The sequence below is a fragment of the Anoplolepis gracilipes genome, chromosome 17, assembly GCF_047496725.1.
Source record: "Anoplolepis gracilipes chromosome 17, ASM4749672v1, whole genome shotgun sequence".
NCBI lineage: Eukaryota > Metazoa > Arthropoda > Insecta > Hymenoptera > Formicidae > Anoplolepis > Anoplolepis gracilipes.
This window is the reverse complement of record NC_132986.1, coordinates 2856330-2879080: the sequence shown is the minus strand read 5'-3', so window position 1 is coordinate 2879080 and position 22751 is coordinate 2856330. Positions and strand designations below refer to the sequence as shown.

The following is a 22751-nucleotide window of genomic DNA, read 5'->3' as shown; positions in this document are numbered from 1 at the left end:
AAATTGTGTGTAATTTTAAATTTTATTTTAAACATATATACAAGATACATAACTGGAATTTTTCTTTGATGATGATAAAGAAGCAGTAAATTTATAAAATTTCAACTTGTATACAATTATTCTCGAATAAAAAATAATAATGAGAATGAAGATAAATATAATCCAAGACGGTTTTCTCTGAATTACTTGTGCAGTATTAATTGTTAGAAAAGTAGCGGTTGGTCAGAGACACCCTGTATTCCAGTACGAGTGGGTGTCTGTGTGTCTCCTTGTCCCCTCCACGGCGGATCATCTCTGGACCCGGTGGGGCACCTTTTCCCATTCCATGGCCCTCGATGGAACCCGAGGCCAAGAACGCGCAGGGCCGTAGGCTCCGGCCTCGGTACATCGTTGGGGCTATGAGTAGCCGTACGCGACGTTGCCGCATCCTCGTCGTACCCTCGTTTGGGCGAAAGGATACCCTGTTTTGAATAAATTACCAATCGAGTGAAGAGTCTCAGAGGCCTCTAAGAAGGGAAAAACAAACGTCGAAGAAATTGCATAACTTGCGAGACATGATATAGAGAGGCAAAAGGTTCTCTATCAATTTGCTTTTTGATTGTGTGTGTGTGTGTGTGTGTTTATGTCATTAAGATAAAGATAATTTTATCTTGTGTATAGTATATCTCAAATATTACACTCGTTTCAATCTTGAATTTCGACTTTGAAAGCTACAAAGTTTTATTTATCTGCAAAGCCCTCCAATTACGTCGCGAATTAATTCTTTTGGCAGGATATCTGGCACGGATAAACATCTCGAAATTTATGATCGCCGATCGCGTCGCAAGATTCCGCCGCACGGCAGGGCAGGTGTATTTGTGCTCGTTAACATGTAATGGAGATTGCTACCTCAGATCGTCGGCCACCCGTGTTATCGTCTTCAAATACCGTATGTTCGCCGAGACGCTGTCGTTTATCGTCGCGAAACGGAATCCAAGGTGTTTCTTATCCGCATTTCGGAGAGAAATCGGAAACATCAACGAGCCGTCAAAAATCCGGACGCATGATCGGATTAGTCGGGACTGATCGGATCAGATTACTTGATCTACCGTTCTCTCGCTGCCGTTCGAATATACTCTTTTCTAGACCAAACACTTTCCCAACATTTCCAAACATTTATTTGCAAAAGTACAATATATTCACATACATTTGGAAAGAAAAAAAATTCTGCTTTTTTTCTTTCTTTCATTGCAAAGAAACAAAGCAGCCTTTCATTTTTTTACATTGTTGAAAAGTTTCATATTATTTTTTTTACCTGTAATATTTTTTACCTATTCTCTTCAGATTTAACGATCGTTAATTTTATTTAATAATAATTTGCCGGATGCTTATGCATAATTTTTATAATTTATCTTCACACGAGAAAATCACACATACACTTTGTATTATCATAATTGTGGATCGCATAAATTATCGAAAGTCGTGTATCGAGTTTTTTTTTTTTTTTTATTTTCGTGTGGACGCGAGAAAGAAGAAGTTTCGGGATACTGCTTTCCCGAAAGGGGGGAAGGAAAGGGGGACAGGGCAGATCGTGTCGGACTGAAATATCATCTACACGCGCGCGCACGCCTCGAGGAATTCCAACGTGGCTTCGTTTATTTCTTTCTGGAAATTATCGCCGGGCCCGTTCTACCCGCTTTCTGACGGCTCGGTTAAACGAGAGTTGTCTTCCCTCATGCTGTCCACGTGTTTTACGTCATAACGGAAATGTTCGCCAGCCTGTTCATCCCGTCAGAAGCAGCGCGATTAAATTTCCGCACAACAAAGTGCAAATAAAAACTGTTTTCTTTTTTGCTAATGTTTATTCGTATTTACTTTACATTTAGAGAAAGAGCTAGTGAAAGAGAAAGGAAAGAAGAGGAATAATAAATATTTTTCTCCGTGCCTTTTTTTTTTTCCCTTGGAAATGGCGCGTATAATGGCATGTAGAGATCGGGTCCTTGTCAGCCGCCATTAGATCTCTCGCATCCGAGATCTGTCAAAACTGCAAAGCAGCTCGCTACCTGCGTGAGGCGCATGGTCTTGAAAAATGTGCTGCCAAGAAACGTATTGTTGAGGAGAAGCGATCGACGAGGCGTCGAAGCGCGTCAGGTCTAGAACCGGCGTCTTAACACGATACGAAAGATTTCAAAGCAGTGTATATCTGCCTGCGATCCTCCGAATGGTTCATAGATTACGTACGCACAGGTAGAAAGAATTCTTTGTTAGCTTAATTATCATCCACGCACACGTGTTCTTCTATTGCCTTTTTTCAAATTCAAAATAGAGAGGTTGCGATCTTTTTAACTCTCTCGTGCAAGAAAGAAATGCTGATAGAAATTTTACGTCACTCAGCAACGTGGTAATATATTATGTTTTTTTTTTTTTATAGAGAAAAGTGACATTGACTGGATCAGATATAAAAAGATGTACACGGCGACAGTTTGTAGATGTTTTTTCTTACCAGTGGTTAATAAATCTTCAAAAAAAAAAAAAAGAAATTGATGAAATATAGCGCTTGAGAGAGAAAGAGTTTAATGTTTTTCGAACGACAAGTCGCGTCTTCCTCTTCGACCGTCGCTTATTAAAAAATTACGAAACGATTAAACTAGTCGCTCCGAACGGGACTCCCAACGTTCCACGGAGTTGAGTTCGCGGCGCGGATCCGTAAACGTTGATGACGGGAAGTGGGAGGACAGAGGAGAATCTTAGCGTCGACGTGCCTCTTTGATCGGTCGAGTGTCCAAAGAGATCTCGGCCGATTAAAAACTCATCGCTGAGCAATAACGACTAGCTCTGTCTTCCTTTCTCTCTCTTTCTCTCTCTCGCTCTCCGACGCGCGGTTATCGCAGACTCTCGCTTTCTTTCCGAGGCGTGCCCGGTTTTATCTCGGCTTTATCTCGCCCCATTACCGTCATAAGACCCTCGGCTGCGGAACGAGACAAGAGAATCGACACAAGTATGTTTCCCCGTGCGTATCTCTGTCCGCGACACAAGAACATTTCCCCGCGACTATCGCGTCTCAGCCACTTATTATCTCGATCGAGATAAGAACTCATTTAAACTATCAAAGCTATCTTTTTCCATTAATTTCTCGACTTTATTAGATAAATGACAATGAGATGGAAAAAATGAACGTGCAATATGTCACACTGAACAATGCCCTTTTATAACACGCGTTAAAAAGATGATGAGAGAGTACTGTTACCAAGGTCGGTGAGACTCAAGTCCAGAAAGTCAGTGTCCGAAATTAACGTGAGATAAATACCGTAACATTGGTATATTACGTGCGTAAAGAAGAAAAATCACTTGCGCGCCTTCGTATTCTGGAATGTCACTTTCACGTCGACCACGAAGTTAACGAAAGCGAACGAGCAACACGAACGCATAACACGGATTCGGCAGTTTCGGCGAGGAGTATGGATGGCGGGGTTTCAGGCTGCGCGGGAGGGGGCAGCCTTGGCCGAAGGAAGGCGCGCTGGGTACCCGACACCCATTGTCCGCGCCGTCTCTTGTTACGAGACGAGACGAGCAAGAGAGGAAGAGGGTCAAGAGTGAGACGAAGAGGGCTTAGGAGGAAAGGAGGGAAAGAGCGAGACGGGAAGCCGGCGGTTGAGCAGCCAGCCGAGCGACGGTCAAACAGACGGACTCCGGGTTCTCTCTTTCCTTCTCACGCGCCTTCTTCTTCTTCTTCTTCTTCTTCTTCTTCTTCTTCTTCTTCTTCTTCTTCTTCTCTTCTTCTTCTTCTTCTTCATTCTCGATCTTTGCCTTTCCTTCTCTTGTTGCTTTTCTTCGCGCGCGGGCCCTGCCGAGTCAAAACCACCTATGTATGCCTGGCCGAAGCCCCCGGCAGTAGGTCTCGCCTCGGGACCCCTTTTCTTCTTCTCACTGAGATCTCTCGTTCTCTTTCTCTCTCTCTCTTTTTACTCTCATCTCCGTCTTTCTCTACGGTCTCGGCACGGGCGAGGGCCCCTTCTCTCTCGTCGGGGTCCAACTTGACCTCTGGTCAACCCGCCTGAATCTTTCGTATATTCCACGGTGACAAAATTTTATATCCGCATAGTCGCGAGCTTAATTCACTTTGACAAAGTGTTATCGTTATGATGTACACTATATTATTACTTTTACATTATAGATATATCCAAATAAATTGTATTAATAGAAAAATTCACATATACAAGTTAAAGAATTTCGATTATATTTTATAACGCGTTGAAGGTGTAATTAGCTAATTCTGCACGGTCCCTATGAACGTACAATCGATCTCTAAAGTCATCTTCGTGAACCCGTTCACGAAGAGAGACTTCATCGACTTTGGAATTCAGTCTGCACGTCGACTTCCACGAGCTTTTGATTGCTTTGATTCTTGAGCGCGGTCTCTTCCTGAGCCTGAGTTCTAACCACGTCTTCGATCCCGACTACGTGACAGTGGGTCTGCTCTCGGGGCCCGTCAGGAATCTCTGAGGCCCATTACGAGGGTGCGCTTACTTGCTTGACCTTTATGCGGTGAAATATGTTTCGTTGTCTTTGGTTTAGAGTGTATTCACCATATATTTTTCACAGACATATATCTCAACGAATATCGCAAGTCAAAAACGATTCACATTTAGAAAATTGGATTTTCTAATATAAAAATTCATATATAAGAAAATCAAATTTTATTTGATGCATACAATTAAATAAATGCCTCAATAACATGCTTTGAAAAAATTTATATACAATATGGAATATCTAAAAAAAAGTGAGGTCTAAATGAAAGAAGTAAATTATATTTTTTCCCCTTTTGGTCACACAACACAGACACACATGTACACAGAATAATACGTGTCATTTTCGCATTACATGCGTTCGGGTTTTTTTTTGTTCGAGTTTAACAATTCTTTATTACTGTTGAGAGTGGTATAAATAGAGCAAATTTTTCTCAGAAAAATTTAAAGAAACACTGCAACCATTGTGAATACGATACTTATCGTACGAAGCATGTTCAAATGTTAAATTTTTTGGTGTCCTTTGTTGGTGTCATTTTTATTGTTGTCATTTTTATTGTTGTCATTTTTATTATTAAACAGATCTCCCACGTCGAAGAAAATCGTCGCATACACGGCGAACGTGTATTTCCATTTTAAGAAAACAGAAAGTTACGAAAAAACTTGAATTTCTTACAATCATGAATGCTAGATTTTTCGATGTCAAAGGCTTGCTGCGTTTGTCCGGTAATAAATTACAATCTAATTCAAATCTAAGAAAGAATTTTGTTTGAAAAATTATAGGTTAACGAATTTTTGTGTAAACTTTTGTATGGGAGTTGACAAGTCCATATTTGACAAGACAATAATTATTTCAGAAATAAATGGGAAGATAAATTTACATTTTAAATACTTGTTAAAAATAGATCTAGAATTTATTTATTTTAGAATAGAAGGTTAGTTGGACAATTTACAGAGAATTAGTAGGGTGTCTAATGCGTTTATTATACAGAAACGATGAAAATTTATCAAAGTACACACATTTATTACTGACATTGAGAGATGGACTTTTGTACAAAGTTTGCTCGGATACTGACATTTTATGAGCATCCTGCAATTTTCCTGTTAGTTTCTTTTCATCGAAAAAAGAGCAAAACAGTTATGGTTCTTAGCTCCCCGTGTCGAAGGCCACAAAACACCCTCGAAAGACGTAAACAAGGATTTCTACAGACATAAAGTCTCTGTTTCTTAGAAGGGCAGCTTATATGGTTCTTTTGCGCTCTCATAGTAGGTGGTAGTAATCTTTAAATTTTTTTCCTTTTTTCTTCTCACGATCTGTATTCTCTTTACCTCACAAAATAAAAATTAATGACGAATACGTGTAAACAAAGAATGAAAATGAATCAAGAAAAAGTCATATTCCCGACGTATGATATAAAATTAATTTGTAACAGTCGCTCGCGGAGTTTTGCCTTCGAATTTGAATTGAAAATATAATAATTGTACGGTTTCTCTTCGAGTGATGCGCTATTACATGGAGACAGTCGCATATTATTGGTGCCATTAATTCGGGTTAATTGTCAGGTTGTGCAGTGTGTTTTTAATTCGACGTAAAAACACACGGCCATATTAATTAATCAAGGGGGAAAGAGAGACAGAGAGAGAGAGAGAGAGAGAGAGAGAGAGAGAGAGGGAGAGAGAGAGAGACTCATTTACGCATCTTATCATATAACAAGGCCTTCACACGATTTTAATCGAAATATTTTCTTTCGAAAATGCCTTTTTTATAAGTTTTTACAAACTAGTTTTATATTTATTTTCTGGATATCTTGTAAAGGCGGAGCAAACTTGTATTCATTTTTTAACTTACATATTTTAGACAATCTGTAATTTGCTTGGTAAAATTAAGGATAAATTTTTATTTATAATTTAGTGTGTTGCATAATATTTGAAGTGTTTGAAGAAATAGAAAACACATATATACATATATATATATATATATATATATATATATATATATATATATATATATAAAATAAATCCAAGATATATGCACATATTAGTATAATGCAACACATAAAATTATAAATAGAGCAATTTTTAATAATTTTATCGCAAATTATAAATTATCTAAAACTTTTTTTAAATAATAACCTTTTTTGGAAACAAACTTGTAATTATATGATTTTCGATGTGTACCTTTATCTGGTCTTCCAAAGTTAAAAATTAACTTAGACACAACGTGATATTTGAGCCGCATTTAGCGATGGAGTTTTGGTGAACCCAGTAACCGTAACCGGGTCCGCGCCGAGTTTGAGAATCGCTGGGCAGTGTTCGGCAGGTCGGTGGGTAGGTATATGCCGTTGATGGACCAGAGCTAATCTAAAAATCGCCGGAACTTCACAATTATAGTAATTTACCAGCCGACAACAAGCTGTACACACAAGCTTGCTCGTAATGGCATTAACGGCACGCTCTCTCGCTCCCGTGTCCTTTTAGCTGGGATCTGACCGTGATTTGAAGCTCGAATTTGGAAGAAGTCCGTAATTGCCATCCAAATGGTACCATCCTTTCATCTCCGGATTAGTCGGTGCTAACGCGTGACCTTTATCGGCTTCATTCGAGAAACAAGGTGATAACGCAAGAGATACAAATAATTGACATTGTGTGTGATACAAAGTAACGATTACTTCCGACAATGTCACATTTTATATCAATTTTTTTTTTTTTTTTTTCAATGATATCATTTAAACTTTCAACTTATTGTGCACACGTTTCTCTCGCACGACGGAATAAAAATATTATAAATCGATGAAAAAGAGGATATTTATACGCGGGCTGATTTTACTCGCGGAGGCGTATATCGGGGATAGCACTTTGCGCTTTGTAGTCTCATTTTCCCGTAACGATGACGCGATCATCGTGGTTTTTCCCAATAAGCGAGATATATCCGACCGGTCTTTCGTTGTTTGGCGAGGATACATGTGGTAGAAAAAGCGCTATTCGAAATGTCAAACGGAAACGATCCTCTGGATCGTAGAGACAATACGTAGAGAAACAACCCGCGAGTACTCGACAGTGCGAGATCGAGAGCGCTTCGGGACATACTTGGGGCCCAAGTAATAATCTCTTCACGACTTCCGCTCTTTGGCTTCCGCGCTCTAATGGGCGCCTTTCCAAGAATCATTGATGCGGAATCGCGGGATAACTCGGGATATTGCTTAAGAACCCGTGCAATCACGATCGCTGCGCATCCTCTCGTAAATTGATATGCGCTGCTTGCAACTTTTCTCCGCGTGTTTTCTCGCCGCCGAGACTCGACAAGAAATTCACATGACAGAAAGGAAGAGTGGAATTCTCTTCTTGCGTGATATAAAGGGTATATGTTGAAAAAAACTTTAACATATCGGAAAAAATTATTTTTTGATAATTATCCAAAATTAAATTAACAATATCCCATTCTTTAATATGTAAAGTCTATCTAATCTCTTGATCACTCTTTAAAAATAAAACAAATTATAATTCTAGATTAGAACTTTATAACTTTTATGTTTTATAAAACATGTATAATAAATATATATATTTATTAAACAGAGAAACTTTTTATTAAAAATTATAAGTATACTTAAAAAGTAAATTTATTACATGTATTATATTATATTTTGCTATTTGATATCGTGTAAGTAAACTTTTTGATTTGATTATATTACTTGGAGATAAGATTGTGAGAGAAATTCGTAAAGACATTTCGTTTGTGTATGTAATGTGGAAATAATATATAGTTTTTTTTCAATGCAACTCTTGAAATAAAAATATTATTATACGAATAAATAAATTTACCTAAACCTAATTTTCACATATAAATTTTAACTCTTCCGTATTCACTTCGAATACATTTCTCGTTGAGACTACTTTTAATTTTTTATAAAATCTTATTTATTTTTACATCGTTATGTAATAAAAAATATTCTACAACAGTTGTGTCGAGATTTCAATTTTTTAAAATATAAATGTAAACAAAAAGTTAAAGATTACATAAAAGTTTTTTAAATGTTTTTTAACTCGTTTTGAATTAATTTCGCCTTGAAATTAGACGTTACAATATTGATGAAAATTTTCTTACATTTGTAAATTAAATAAAATGTCATTTATATACATTTTAATTACGTTGATCAAATTACGTGATGAATGAGAGATACACTTTCGACAGAAAACAGACCGCCCGGGTGCTCGATGAAGAAGTCGAGGTCGGATGTTGGTATCGGATGTCAAAATTTTCGCTGTCAGCCGTCGTCGCGCGTATCAGTACCGAGAAGTATCCGCGGGTGTGTGTCTCCGGTTGTAAACTTGTGTCAGAGTCGCATTGTGAGGCCCCGGGTATCTATAATTACCGTGCCGGCGTATTATTCCAACAAGACTGCGAAGTAAACAAACTCGCGGGAGAGGAGCGAAGAAGAGAGAAAGAGAAAGAGACACAGAAGAGAGGAGGCTAGAGGAAACGAAGAGAAGAGAAGTCGAGTGCACGAACTTTTAGTCGGTATAGCGCCTGTTAGAAGGTCGATGGAACGCGGCGCGAGGAAGGCTGAAGAGGGAAAGGAGAGACGCGCCGATCGTGATGGAAAGGACGAAGCGGGTAGAGCGAGGGGTCGGAGGGACGGGAGGGGCAACGAGCTGGCAATAAACTTTGGGCGCGAGGAGTGTGGCGCACATGTTATGCACTCGCCGGCGAGTAGATGCGAGAGGAACGCGGTTTGAAGTTCTGCCTGAACGCTAGACAAGCGTTTACCTTTTCGCGGAAATTCCGCACCGAAATATGCGGGATTTCACGAATATCCGATCGATATGCAATTGCATCGTGAGATTTATTTTTATCGTTATTCTCTAAACACGAGGTGTCTATTGCTTTATAACAGTCTAGCGTTCACTTTGATATTCTAATTCACGATTTTGTTGTACTTCTCTCTCTCTCTCTCTCTCTCTCTCTCTCTCTCTCTCTCTCTCTCTCTCTCTCACGTGACGCGAGAAACTCGATAAAACCAGCTCTCGCGAGGGCTTTTCATCGGTGGACTCGCGGGCGTTGATAAAACGAGGATCGCGGGACTCCACTCGATGGTATGCGTCGCGTTATTTATAGAGTCGCGTAGCTGACAATTTAATCGTTCGCGCGCGAACGCGCGCGAATTGCATCGAAGCGTGAGCAGAGGAGACGCGGCAGAAGCGTGTGTTCGCGTCTTAATAACTTGGGGCGCGTGAGCGAGAGTGCCGCGTATGTGTCTCTCGTATGTATTCCCTTCCCCCCCCCCCCTCCTCCGGGGGAAAGGTCAACGGTCCTGACTCGTGTCGCGCGACGATCGAGATCGCGTAGGCCCGGCGCGAAGAATTGACCCTTTCACGGTCGTCACCGGAGAGCGACCGGGACGACCGCGAACAAGATTGTAGACGAGAGAAGTACATATTAATTGAACTTACACTTTTCATCGGCTGTCCATTTAAACTAGTTTACATTTTTTTTTGTTTTTTTTTTCTTTTTTTTTTTTTTTTTACTGATCCTAAAAAGAATAGCGAGAATATATATTAAAAATTTTCGATGCTTGAGTGTCTCTCATGCATCGAAGACGTGCAGTTGCATTTGCGCGAGTATCCAGAGAATATAAAGTATCAATTAATTTCCTCAACTATTATGTATACAGAGCGTCGAGTGTCGAGAGAGGATCTTATCTCCCGCAAACTCATTGAAATTATCGCGCGGGATGATTTTAATTCCGCGTGCGCTCGGTGGATATGATCGAGAGAGAAGGAGGGAAAGAGGGAAAGAGGGAAAGAGGGAATGCTGTTCTCTCTCGTTATAAAGCTCGCGAGTATTTTAATGTTATTTTCCTCGCGTGTTAGGTTACAAGTACGATGGCGAAATAATCTGTATCGTCGACTACCTAAAGACGATCAAATCTATCGTGATGCTAACCTAGACTCGCTGGCCGGATCGACGGACGATCGCTATCAACTTGGGCAAGTTCCAATGGAAACGATCGAGTTTCACGGAACAAACTAGGGGAACTGTCGGACGATTCCACAAGAGCGAAATCCGTCTTGATTACGGAGCAATCTCGGAACGATCGTATCGCGAACCGAATTCTTTTGCGCGGATTTCTCCTGTCGTTCGGGACGACGATCCAGTTTCGCGGAAGGATAAGCCCGAGAGAGATTTCTCCGACCGCAGCATCCGTCTCGCGCCTCAAGGATTAGCCGTATAGACGATAGACGATTGGTATCGCCACTGAATCTTTAGAGCAGGTTTTCGCATCGGGATCGGTCTTCTCTGCGCGAACGACGCCGAATCCCATTAAACGAAGACTGGTTTTAATGTAGATGTAATATTTATACGAAGAGACATTTAGAGGCGAGAAAAAACAAGTATCTGGCAAAACAAGTATGCGGATCAAGCGGCCGATTATTGGCTCGATTAAAATGCAACGTTACGTGAAATTGCGAGCGCGACTCGTTCCCAGCGCAGTTTATAATCGATAAGTCGTGCAACGCGATTGACTGATTGTGCGTTTTGTTTAATATTTTATGTCGAGAAGGGTACTTTTTTTTTACATGATGTGTGAATGTACGTGTACAGTTAAAACATTTCTACATGAAAATTTGCGACAAAAATTGAGATAAATACGAATTGGGTTTATAAAATTAGATAAAATAAATATCGCGCGATCTCTCGCACTTTTCTCGACAAATTGTTGTGGAAAAAACAAAAAAGAAAAAAGAAAAACAAAAACAATTTGTATAAGGACATATAATTAAGGTCGGTGTTGCACGAAACGCAAATTGTCGTATTATAAGAGAGGAGGGTCCGGTTCGTCGGGCTCCCTTTTACTTTCTACAATTTGGTTATGTTTGCGTGCAGACCACCATTTAAAGGTATGTTTCTTCGTTTGTGGTCCGTTTAACGTTAAACTAACGTGCAGCGATCCGTGTAAACCCGTCTGATAAATAATATCGAGCGAAATATATTACAGATCAGAATTTTCTATTACTCGGTCTTGACTTTATAAATAAAAACGCGACAAAAGTGAGTATATTTTCTTACGACAGTTATAAATGTGTCAGCGAATGAGATTTGTTATAATGAAAGGCGGAAAATTTGATTACTGAATTATAAACAGTGGGAATTATATTGATAATAATCGTGCTCCTTCTCTCATTTGTTTCCGAAACAGGAAAGGTGGATCCTACGCCGCACACATCCTCGTTCAACATGGGCTACCTCGTCTCGCCGTACCCGTACCCCAATGGAGCCGGAGGACCCATCCCCGTTTCTATGGTGAGTAGAAGTCCGGTTATGCTTCTCTTTGCTTTTATTCCCGTCAAATTTGGCATGCCGCGGACTTGCCACCACAGCTCGTCCCTTTTGTTCTCGAGCGACAACCGGCGCGTCCGTACCGCGTCTTTTGTCCGGGCCCCCGATTTGACTTGCTCGGACTGTCGGATCCGCGCGCCGGATCGTGATCACGCTATTGATTTATGGCGTCCGCAAATTGGATTCACGATTTATATTTACAGTCTCGCGCGTGTACTCGGTCTCTCTCTCTCTCTCTCTCTCTTTTGCGAGTTTATGAGATTAATCGCGACTACGTCGTCTTTTCGTTGACCGCTTCTAAGAAGATTTACGGAATAGTTGATGAAAGATAAAAAATACAAAAATAACTTTTAAATAGCGATGGGACTCTAACAAAAATTTATTTCACTTTTTTTAATTGATAAAAATAAAATAAAAATTACTCGATATGATGTCAAATAGAAAGATTATTGAAATGGAGAAAAAAATTTATTTTCCTATGACAAGAAAATGGGTATATAAGAGTTAAACGAATAATAAAGGAGTATTATTACTAATAAGAATACAGTATAAATATGTATGGTACATTAAAATAACTTGCATAAATACAATAGAAGATGCTGCTGAAAGGCAATATCGATAATGCTTGAAATATCGTTTCATAAAAAATACGTTTACGAGGGCATCCTTTTTATTGCTAATTGATACTAAAATTTTTTATAGCTGGAATTTATATAAAAGTATCGAGAAGCTCAAACATAAATATATCACGCATTTCTATATCAGTCTCTCACTGCCATTAATGTTTTTAGATATACCGACGTCTTTGAAAGAAATATATGCAGCGGTCCTGCGAGAGAGTTAAGCCGCGAAAAAGCCGAGTATCGATTCGAGCGAGCGTGCTTTCGCGGATCCGGCTAATTCGGCTGCGGCGAAGCATGGCGTCGCTAAATAGCGGGCAAAATTGAGCCGATTCGGTGTTAAAGAGAGCGTGGCATGGCCGCGGTCGCGATCTCTCGCGGGGACCCCGCGTCGCGCTTTGTGCGCGATTCCACAGCGCGTGAACCCATTAAGAGTAGAAAGGAGAGGAGAGGCGCTCTCTCTTTCCCCATTCCACCTCTCCTCTCGTCGATTCTTTACGGCCGATAAAATTCCGCGAGGCGAAACGCGCGATACGAGACGACGTTTAATCCTTTATGAAACGCTCGGAAATGCAGCGGCGACGATTACACGGTGCGCGGGTTTCGTTGTGCAACGCAACGCGGCGATGATAAATTATTGGGAATTATCGCGGTAATGTGCGTCGGCGCGTTGACCACTCAATTTCACCGTTGTTTCATTTACCGTGGAATTTCGCGTTGTATCAATATATATCCGCCGGCGATTTATACCCCGGGCCGTTAACGCGATAAAGCGCTATTAAAGTTATTGCGATTGCGCGTACGCGTCCATCGAAGGTCAATAATTAGAGAAACGAACGGAATATGTCGCCGCGTTTATAGAGGACCGTGTACGTATACACATACCGGCCCCCTCGTTAGCGGTTGCGAGTTAATACGCACGAGAGTGAGGATAAAATTGCTCCTTTCTTGGCGAGAAAGCGTGTCGTTGACATTTTAATCTTTTATCACGGTATATTTAATCGAGAAAGGTCGAGTATGTTAAATTTTAATTTTCCATTATTAAGATCACGCCAATTGTTGTTGCGTGTCTATACGGATATCGCTGGTTTATGGGAGTTACACCTATATCGATTTCAATTCTCCATTTCACCAAGCGTCGTACACGACCACGTCTTTATTTTCTTATGCAAATTTGGGGCGTAGTACTCTGATTAATAAATCCGGCGAAATCGTGGCTGACAGTCCGGCGGGGAGAATCGCGCGAAATCAGGTCGAGACGTGAAGGTAAAAGGGTGCGTGACGTGATTCAGACTCTAGCGGGAGAGAGAGAGGCCTTATTAAGGCCTCTTCAACTCTTCGAAGTTGATGAACCATCGGCGATGATCAGGGATGCTGCCGAGACACGCCGATGATCCACCTCCTTCTCCTCCTCTTCGCTCGCTGGATGTTATCCCGTTCTTCTGGTTTTCTCTCTCTCTCTCTCTCTCTCTCTCTCTCTTTCTCTCTCGCGCGCGCGCGCGCGCTCTGGTCTCCGCTCTCCGTGCCTTGGATTTACCTACCTCGGGCACTCATCCTGTACCATGTCATTATGTCGTTATTTCCGACAACGAGCGTGTCTCGGCGAACTCTCTCTCGTACGCTTACCTCCGTTTCAAGGCGGCTACGGGGCGCGAAGCGAGTCTCGCTCGAAATCTCGCGCAAACATCACTTCCGAATCGTTAGCCGTTCTAAGTAGATCTTAACGCATTGCCCGCGATTGTTTATTTAATTTGAAAGTTGCGTAAAATTAATCGCAATATACAGATTGAAATATCGATTCAGTGTAATAATCCAATTTAATTAATTTAAATCATATTTAAATAGTGAAAGAAAGCAATGTCTATGAATATAGGGAGGAATCGCTACTCGCAAGTACAAGTTTTATTTATCACGCGGGAATGGCATTTAATCGTCGAGGGAAACTTGTCTTAAGTTTCGAAGTATGTCGTGCGCATGTCGAGAAACGTGCTTACCGTTCGCCAACAAATATTGCCAATCTCGCTTGACCCGCTCGGCGAGAAAAGCAAGCGCGTGCGTGATAACCATTCCGAGTCCGTAGTCTGTCGTTCGTTACTTGCCACCTCGCTGGCAACGCGCGGCGATTAGAAGCCCGTTAACGATTCGTCGCGGCGCATTTAAGCGCATTTCGCAGGAATGCCGGGACACACACCGAGGCTCAGGCTCTTTCTCTCCCGACTACATGCCCCGTCATGGGCGATCGGGGAATCAACCATTTCGCGGGACTGTCAAGTAGCTGGAAAGACGCTTTTCTTGCTGATCCACTGCCGATTGCGAGCTGTCATGAAAACGATTTGCTAAACGGTTCGCGTACAGCCGGGTGTCGCCGCTTACGCCTCGCGGAATACAAAGAGTTTTTTTAACAGCGAGAACGCAATGGACAAGTAATTCAATCGAGTAATCGCTTTTCGAAAGCGAGGATTTCGCGATAAGAGACCGCCGCGCCGCGCCGCGCGAGAAATGCGCAATTAGACCGCTCTGGCCGTGGCCCCGATGTCGCGAATGTCGTCCGATGTATTATTGAAACGGGCGAGGGTCGAGAAATTTAACCGAAATCGCCAACTTTCGTACAACGAAACGCCCGCTGCCAAAATAACCTTTCCATCTTTTGTACATCCGATTCTCGCGACGACATCGATACTCGAGTCCCTACAACGGCGTTACATCCCGCCGACGCGACGATGACGATGGTTACCGTCCGCGCCGCGTCGTGCCGGTGACAAAGGCAACGGATGTTGCTGGAATTTCGACGGCGACCGTGGAAAAACGCCGTAGAAAAAGCCGTTGGAACTGTCCAAGGGACGACAGGGTAAACGGGGGATATACGCAGAGAAGAAACAAAAAATACACGCGAGCGTTTCGTGCCATTTTCGTGCGCAACGAAACGCGTCCCACCAATTAAAAGGAACGTGAGGTTTGCGAAAATAACGGATGTATCGAGGCACACAGTTCGGTTTTGGAAAACGGAAGCTAGAGAGAGAATCGGAGATCGGAAAGGCAGAGAAGCGGATGCAGATGAAGAGCGGACAGCAGAGGACCGAGTGGCTTGTTCTCTGTAAAGGTCTCGCTGAATGCGCACACGAAATACAAAACCCTTATATTAAAACGCCAGGCTCTCGAATTGCGACACGTTTTATCCGAAAGTCAATATAATGCACCAAGTCAAAAATTGTGTTGCCACTTCTCCTCTTTACTCATCTTTAAATAACAATCATATACGCATACATATTCTCAAGTATATATTTATTGTATATATTTTTTTCATTTATTTATCTTTTAATCGCTTGTGGTATTTATTGTTTTTTCCTTAAACTTATTTAAAATAATATAGATTCTAGAACACTTTATCTTTCTTGCTTTTTTTCATTCTACTGTACGTAGATACGATGAGATGCATTTATTTAGATATATTAATGAGAATAGCGTGTGTAAGATAAAGAGGCTTGTGACCTACACTGCATTCGGAGCATTTTAACATGCCTCTAGAATTCCCCGGAGATTCGCAACGACGACGGTGACGATGGTTTTGTCCCGGGCACACCCTTTGTCTGTTCGCTCCGGCGGAAGAACTACGGTATTGTTCTCATTGTAGAGATATCGGCATACGAGCGACCTACCGGAGTAGGTAAAGAGAGAGATGAGGAAGGGTGGTTACAAGGGGGATGCGTGACGCCGGTCAGAGATGCTCGCGTGATACATACCTATTCGGTATGTTCGGTTCTTGTTGTCGTCGTTCCCCTTTCCTCTCGACGTTGCGGCCGCTAATTGTTTGCCAATCAAGAACCGTCGTCTTACCACTCGTGGGAAGACAGTCGCCGCTTTCCTTTCCCCATATCAGGTAGCTCGTTCCAGACTATGAAGACAGTTAGAGAGAAAAAGAGAGAGAGAGAGAGAGAGGAAATGTGATGTCACGCGTCGCGTCGCATCGGATCGCATCCGATCGACGATTTTACGCCGCATCGCGTTGCTATTGCAGCGGGCGAGACGGAGATTGATGAGACAGCGTAAATTCGAGAGTCTCTTGAGGGAATGAATGTAGCGGGTGTCGAAACGCACGTTTCTTACGACCCTGCTCGGTCGCGCTCTCGGTGGAGAATGGCGTGGAGAAGAGTGGAGTGCCGTGATTAATTATTCGGTCTCTCCATGGCGGAAGAGATGTGCCCCGTCCTTCTCTTTCGTCGGACTTTTATTCCGCAGTTGTCGTTGGATTATTTCGTTGCGCGAAGGACGCAAAGAATTCGATTCGTATTTATGCGAGATTTGCCATATCTTCTGGGTGCTGCGAAGGCGCCGTTTAGTTCCGGGCGTCGGCATCCGGATCTCCAACGCTTTTTATATTCTCCGGAGATCTCCGTTTTTCTCCTGAACGAGGGATTGCCCTTTTTCAGGAGGATAATACCGCATAAGGCCGTTAATGCCAAGATGGCCGTGCGATACGCCGTCTCCATTACGCTACCTACTCTCTCCCTTGTCCCGAGAACCCTACTAATTGTTTTCCTGCCCCTGCGTGGGAAAAATTGCGAGCGGATTCGCGAATCGAGATCAAGCGCGAGATCTCGTTCCACCTTAAAACGTGCAACACGATAAAAAAAAAAGCTGTAGAAGAAGATTAATCTGATAAGCTTATTGACAACTGGCGTAAATAATATTTGACAATAAGAAATATGCTTTTTTTATTCGATTATGTAATTTAACGCTGTTAATTAAAAATACCAGTATGTCGGGAAATATGAATTACGCGATATGAAAGTTTATACATGACATGTTTGCGTGTAGATGCAAGATTCATTAAACAATTAAAGCGGACACTCAAACGTGATATTAGCTTTCGAGTTCTCTCGACTCTCGAACTACTCGTCGAGGCAGTTTCTCGGTCGCGAACGAGGTCGTCATCGTCAAGTTCGTTTGCCTGGATACATCCTTTCTCTCATTACGCGCCAATTGCGGCGACACGCGACAACGAGATTGCCCACGCGACGAAATTTATATCCTTCTTGCGCGACAGGACGAGAGAGGGTTTTGTCTTCGCGTCGCGTTGCGTCGCGTCGCGTCGCGTCCGGCTCGTTCAGCGGGTGCGCGTTTGACGTAATCGTCCGTTACAGGAATTCCAACGACAACAATATTATGCGAATCCCACTCGTGTCTTTCACGGACGAATGTCCATTCAACTGAAACGACCGTGTTTATCGTTATCACTTGGTTCTCCTTCAGCGATCCATTCAATCGCGATATGCATTTGCCTTTATTTATTTCTCTAGTACAATTGATTTATTGCCGCATTCTTTTCACAAGACAACATTTGTTAAAATTACCGATGAAATATAATTTTACAGCATAGAATTTACTGTTAATTTCAAAATAAAAATTGAAATATTTTATATCTAAATATCTTTTTTATACTTTTTATATTAGAAAGAACGATAATAACAATATTTTTTGGCTGTAGCAATCTTTGTATTGTAATATATGTTCGCAGTATAGTTGAAATGGCTGAAAAAATACGATAATCTTTTTTTCTGGAAAAAATTCCATCCTCTCGCATCTTTTCTTTTCTAAACTTTTTCTTCTCTTCATTGAGATTTTCAAACGAACATAGATTCCGAAAGATCGTATTAGAGCCAAGCCACTACCCGTTTACAGTTAACACCTGAGACCCCGTAGAGATCCCTAAGGGGACGAACACTTGGTGTATAAATCCAGAAAGGCTCACTCCAGGGTTTTTTTTTCCCTTCGATGACGCGGCGGTTCCTGCGGGACAAATGAGCCAGAATAAATACCAGGGTGGACCGTGAACGCCGAAGAATGCCCAGAACTAACCACCCTGAAAACGGAAGCGGGAATGTTTACGATCGCCACGACCGGGGACGCTGTTCAAAGAAGAGTCACCGTCGTCTCGCTGACTTCTCTTGCTATATACGCAGGTCGCGCGTCTCTACAAACAGATCATTGTAGGCTTCTCTCTGGCCGAGCAAACCTCTGTGAAATATACCGTAAATAATGCATTTGTCATCGATGATATCTGAATGAGAAGGAAAGGTCTGTGCGCGTGAGTTGAGCGAGATATTGAATAAAACTAGATACATACGATACTAGATAATTACGATAGAAGTGAATAAGAATAAAGAAAAAGAAAGTATGACAATAAATATATTATTTTTTGTTGTCGAAATCTAAAAAACCCGGCATATTTTAGACTGTAGATGTGTGAAAGCTCGCTTCAAAAGAGAAGGCAATTTGAAAAGGACAAATGAGCGAAAATAAATATCAGATAGGATCATAAATAACGTAGCCGAGAGGACGACTTGACAATCTTGAGAGAGAGAGAGAGAGAGAGAGAGAGAGAGAGAGAGAGAGAGAGAGAGAGAGAGAGAGAGAGAGAGAGAGAGAGAGAGAGAGAGAGAGAGAGAGGGAGGGAGGGAGGGAGGGAGGGAGGGAGGAACACGAGTTGCTGCTGGCTGCAGCTCGGTTATTGGGTGAATAATTAATTTATTGGCCGTGCTCGTGCTATCTACTTAGGTAGGATAGATTTCACGAGGCCCCTCTGCCACCTTTCTAGCCACCGTCGGGATATTATAAAACTCGTTCCACTAGTTTACCCCCGTCGCTCATTTGCATTTAATTGGGGAATCAATCCAGTGTGTCGGGGTATCGTTACAGAATATTTATAAGTTCTTTGTGCAAGTAATGCCGTGCGCGGGTTTTAATTTCGTTGACGGGACGCGGGATCGCGCGGCGCGATCGGCGATCGGCGATCGGCGATCTTTCCCCCGACGACTTCTTTCCGCCATCCACGAAAAAATATCAATTGGATCAATGTGCGTGGAATTCGTTGGAATTCCTTCAGTCGTGCCTTTAACGTTTCCCAATTAATAATTTCGCGTGCCGATACGTATCGGCGGAATAGGGAAATTGAAAATTAATACCGAACGCATCTGGTCGGCGTCGTTACCGATGGACGATATACGTCATATCTATCGTCGGCACGCACTAATTTATTATAAACCCATTCTAACCCATTACGGACTTCAAAGCGACACGGGTGCGCCATCATTGTTTTCTAGCGTTATAAACGCCGCTGGCGCGAGGATATGAAAACCGTTGAAAGCCGCACGCGTCAAGCTGTAGAACGAATTAATCCCATGAATTAATGGCAAGGTATACATAATATAAACCGCGTAAACTATCACGCTTGCATAAATTTACCGCGTTCAATATTCCGTTCTTCCTTCATTTCAAAGCGCACACGTGGCTCGTGTGCGATTTTTGCAAAGTAAGCCACGGGTATTAGATGCTGTATAGGATGGAATCCCCGGAATTAGTTGATGTGTTATATTATAACGCAACGCGCCTTACCAGCCTCTTTGTCTCTCCTTCTCGAGATTCTTTCGCAGAGATCATTCGATTAAGAGAGACTGTGGACTGGTGGTGCGTGGGTAGCGCGTTACTACATCGCAGAAGGTAATCTCGCGATGTCTCTCCCGGTCTTAGAAACTAGGACAATGTCGACCATAATTCTAGTTTCACCATGACGCGGGCCTTTATATCGTACGTCCGACGACGGCTACTACACGCGTGTATTTATTAATCGATAGGCTAAGCTATCGACAGGCGCGATCACCACCGTTACGACACATTGTAGGCAGCGGGATCAAGTGGGTCACGCCGTTTGTACGGCCTGCGAGACTCATCGCCATGTGATAACCACTTAAGCTGGCGGACTCGACGGCGCTGTCCGTTATTTCTCCCTTCTCCTTCTCTCTAATTTATTCGACGTTCCTTAATCAGCCTGTAGATGGATATCTAAAAGGGAATACACCACAGATTAACACAATTACGATATAAATTTCAAATGGCGCGGCTAATAAAATGATTATTCTAATAAGGCTCTAAATCGCGGAGCGCATGATAACTATTGGAAATAACGATAAATGTCACGCGCGATATATCACGGCGATTAAGCGCACGATAAGAAAATCGTACACTCTTGTTTTGGTAGAAAATTCAATCTACTCTGATCGACCTCGTCGAGAAAATAAATCTGCGCGCGAAGGCAAACCTGTTTGCAGAAGTCCGTCCGTACCGCCCGCGGATCCCTAGAGTGCCGTTCGTGATTTAATGCCAATAACGAAGCGTGAATCGTGAACGAATCGAACCGCAGACGTCTCCGGCTATTTTTTCGATTGTCAAATGTTTCTCTCGATCGGATTCAATTCTCTGTCTGTCTGTCTGTCTGTCTGTCTGTCTGTCTGCGTCTCTCTCTTTCTCTTTCCACTCTGTCGCGAGAACGAAACAGAGAGAAATAAGAGATGCTTAAATTTAAGAGATATAAAAAAAAAAAAAAAAAAAAAAAGTTTTGCCAGCGCCGTGATCGAATCGAGATTTGACTCATTGGAAGAGAGCTCTTTAATCGAAGTAGGAAAACGAGCCAGCCAGTCGGCTAACCCTCCGCTTCACCTTTTCTTCCTTCCTTTTAACTTCGCGGTGCGGCTATTTTAAGCGTTACGCCACAGGAAGTTTATAGCGTGTATGGTTTCGGGCCTCCCGAAGAGGCGGTTCCCCACCTCTCCCTTTCGAAAGACGAGGGAAGACACGAGCGATGCTTCCCCAAATAGAAAACGCATCCCGATCGTAATCAGTGACAGCCTAATTTCCCTCCTCCGGACGACGGTCATCGTTCATCTTTAAACGCTCAAGGTTTTAAACCCGGACGTCGCGCAACAAAAACTATTCTGGTTGTCTGATGATTTAAAAGACACAACCGTGTATTTCCAGTCGAAGTAACCGGTGACGGTTATTGACGGATTGAGAAAAGAAACGTTTCGTGAAATGTCGATCGTTCCAACATCATCGAACGAGACTTGCCGTAAAAATCGAGTTAGCGTCCGGATCCGCGAGCGTTCGCCGCTTATGTTTCGTTGAATCTCCTTTTCGATGAGGGTACAACAATATCTCTCCCTCGAAAGATTCCGTCATGGTTCGTCTGGAACACAACGTACGGGAGACTTTAGGGTAGAAGAGAGAAGCGTTACGCAGGACTGGGCAGTTTCCAGAAATCGTAAAGCACAAATTTAGAGTAGGGCGAGAGGGGGATGGAATGAGAAAAACGCGCACGACTATGGATGGATGAGAAAAGTGGAGAAAGAAGAAGAAGAAGAAGAAGAAGAAGAAGAAGAAGAAGAAGAAGAAGAAGAAGAAGAAGAAGAAGAAGAAGAAGAAGAAGAAGAAGAGGAAGAAGAAGAAGAGGAAGAAGAAGAAGAAGAAGAAGAAGAAGAAGAAGAAGAAGAAGAAGAAGAAGGGGGTTAGGTTTTACGCGCGGGTGTGCTTTGGCATTTTGCCTCCTTTAAATTGCAGTCCGAGACCGTCGATACCTCCGCTCCGGACACAAAACAAGCCCTCGCTCGCTTTTTCATTCGGTCGGACGGAAAGAAGGGAACGGAAGACGGGCGGGGGCGGGGGGGAGGGGGAAAGGGGAGCAAAAAAGGGAGCCGGGACGGCCTCGCGCAACGATGGAAACGCGCAACTCTCTCGCTAGCGGTAAGAAGAAGGGGGTTGCGTTGCCTGCGAGTCCCCCCGTCGTCGTCTCTCCCCGCGCCTTCTTACCGCTCTCCCCCGTGGCCATTTTGCGATGGAAACGGCCCTCGACGAGAGCCTCGGTTATTACAGTGCGAACTCTCGACAGCCCGTTTCGAGCATACAGAAGCGACCTGGAGGCACAGCAGTCAGTGCTTTAACTATAAACTTAGAAAAACTAGGGAAATAAAGTTAATATTATATATATCATAATGACTAGGATGTAAAGAGAGAACACAAACAATAATTTTTTTTTAAATAATTTTAATAATAATATATACATATATAATAACACGCACAAAAATATCAAATGAAAAATTGCCTTATCCGGGTCTAGATAATAAAAAGAAGGATACGTGTAACGTAAAGCTTAGAGTTGAGGACCTGTCACACCATCTCCGGATAATGGCTGCTGTCGCTGCTGAGCGATATCGTACTCTTGTCCATTCGTTCTGTTCATTCGTACATGATCGATCGCAGTCCCACGAAGGTAGGAAAATTGCGTCCGAGAAACCGAGGCCGCGCCTCGTCGAACGTTAATTTCGGGCCGGATCGGATTCTCTATTGCACGCGCGGCGAGTAAATGGAAATGACGTGTTCATTATATATCTAGTGCGCGGCACGAGGTCGGTCTCATTAGTTAGAAAGGCGGCGTTAATGCGACCCGCCCTGCGCTACGTG

General features: G+C 42.6%; 1 protein-coding gene across 2 annotated transcripts in view; it reads left to right on the top strand.

Annotated features, from left to right (window-relative positions):
- LOC140675292 (protein pangolin, isoforms A/H/I/S) overlaps positions 1-22751 on the top strand; it is a 119288-nt gene that overhangs the window by 15040 nt on the left and 81497 nt on the right. For both annotated transcript variants that reach the window (XM_072909639.1, XM_072909638.1), the window contains exon 3: positions 11702-11805. In XM_072909639.1, coding sequence (XP_072765740.1) covers positions 11702-11805 — 104 coding nt within the window. The remainder of the gene's footprint in view (positions 1-11701; positions 11806-22751) is intronic.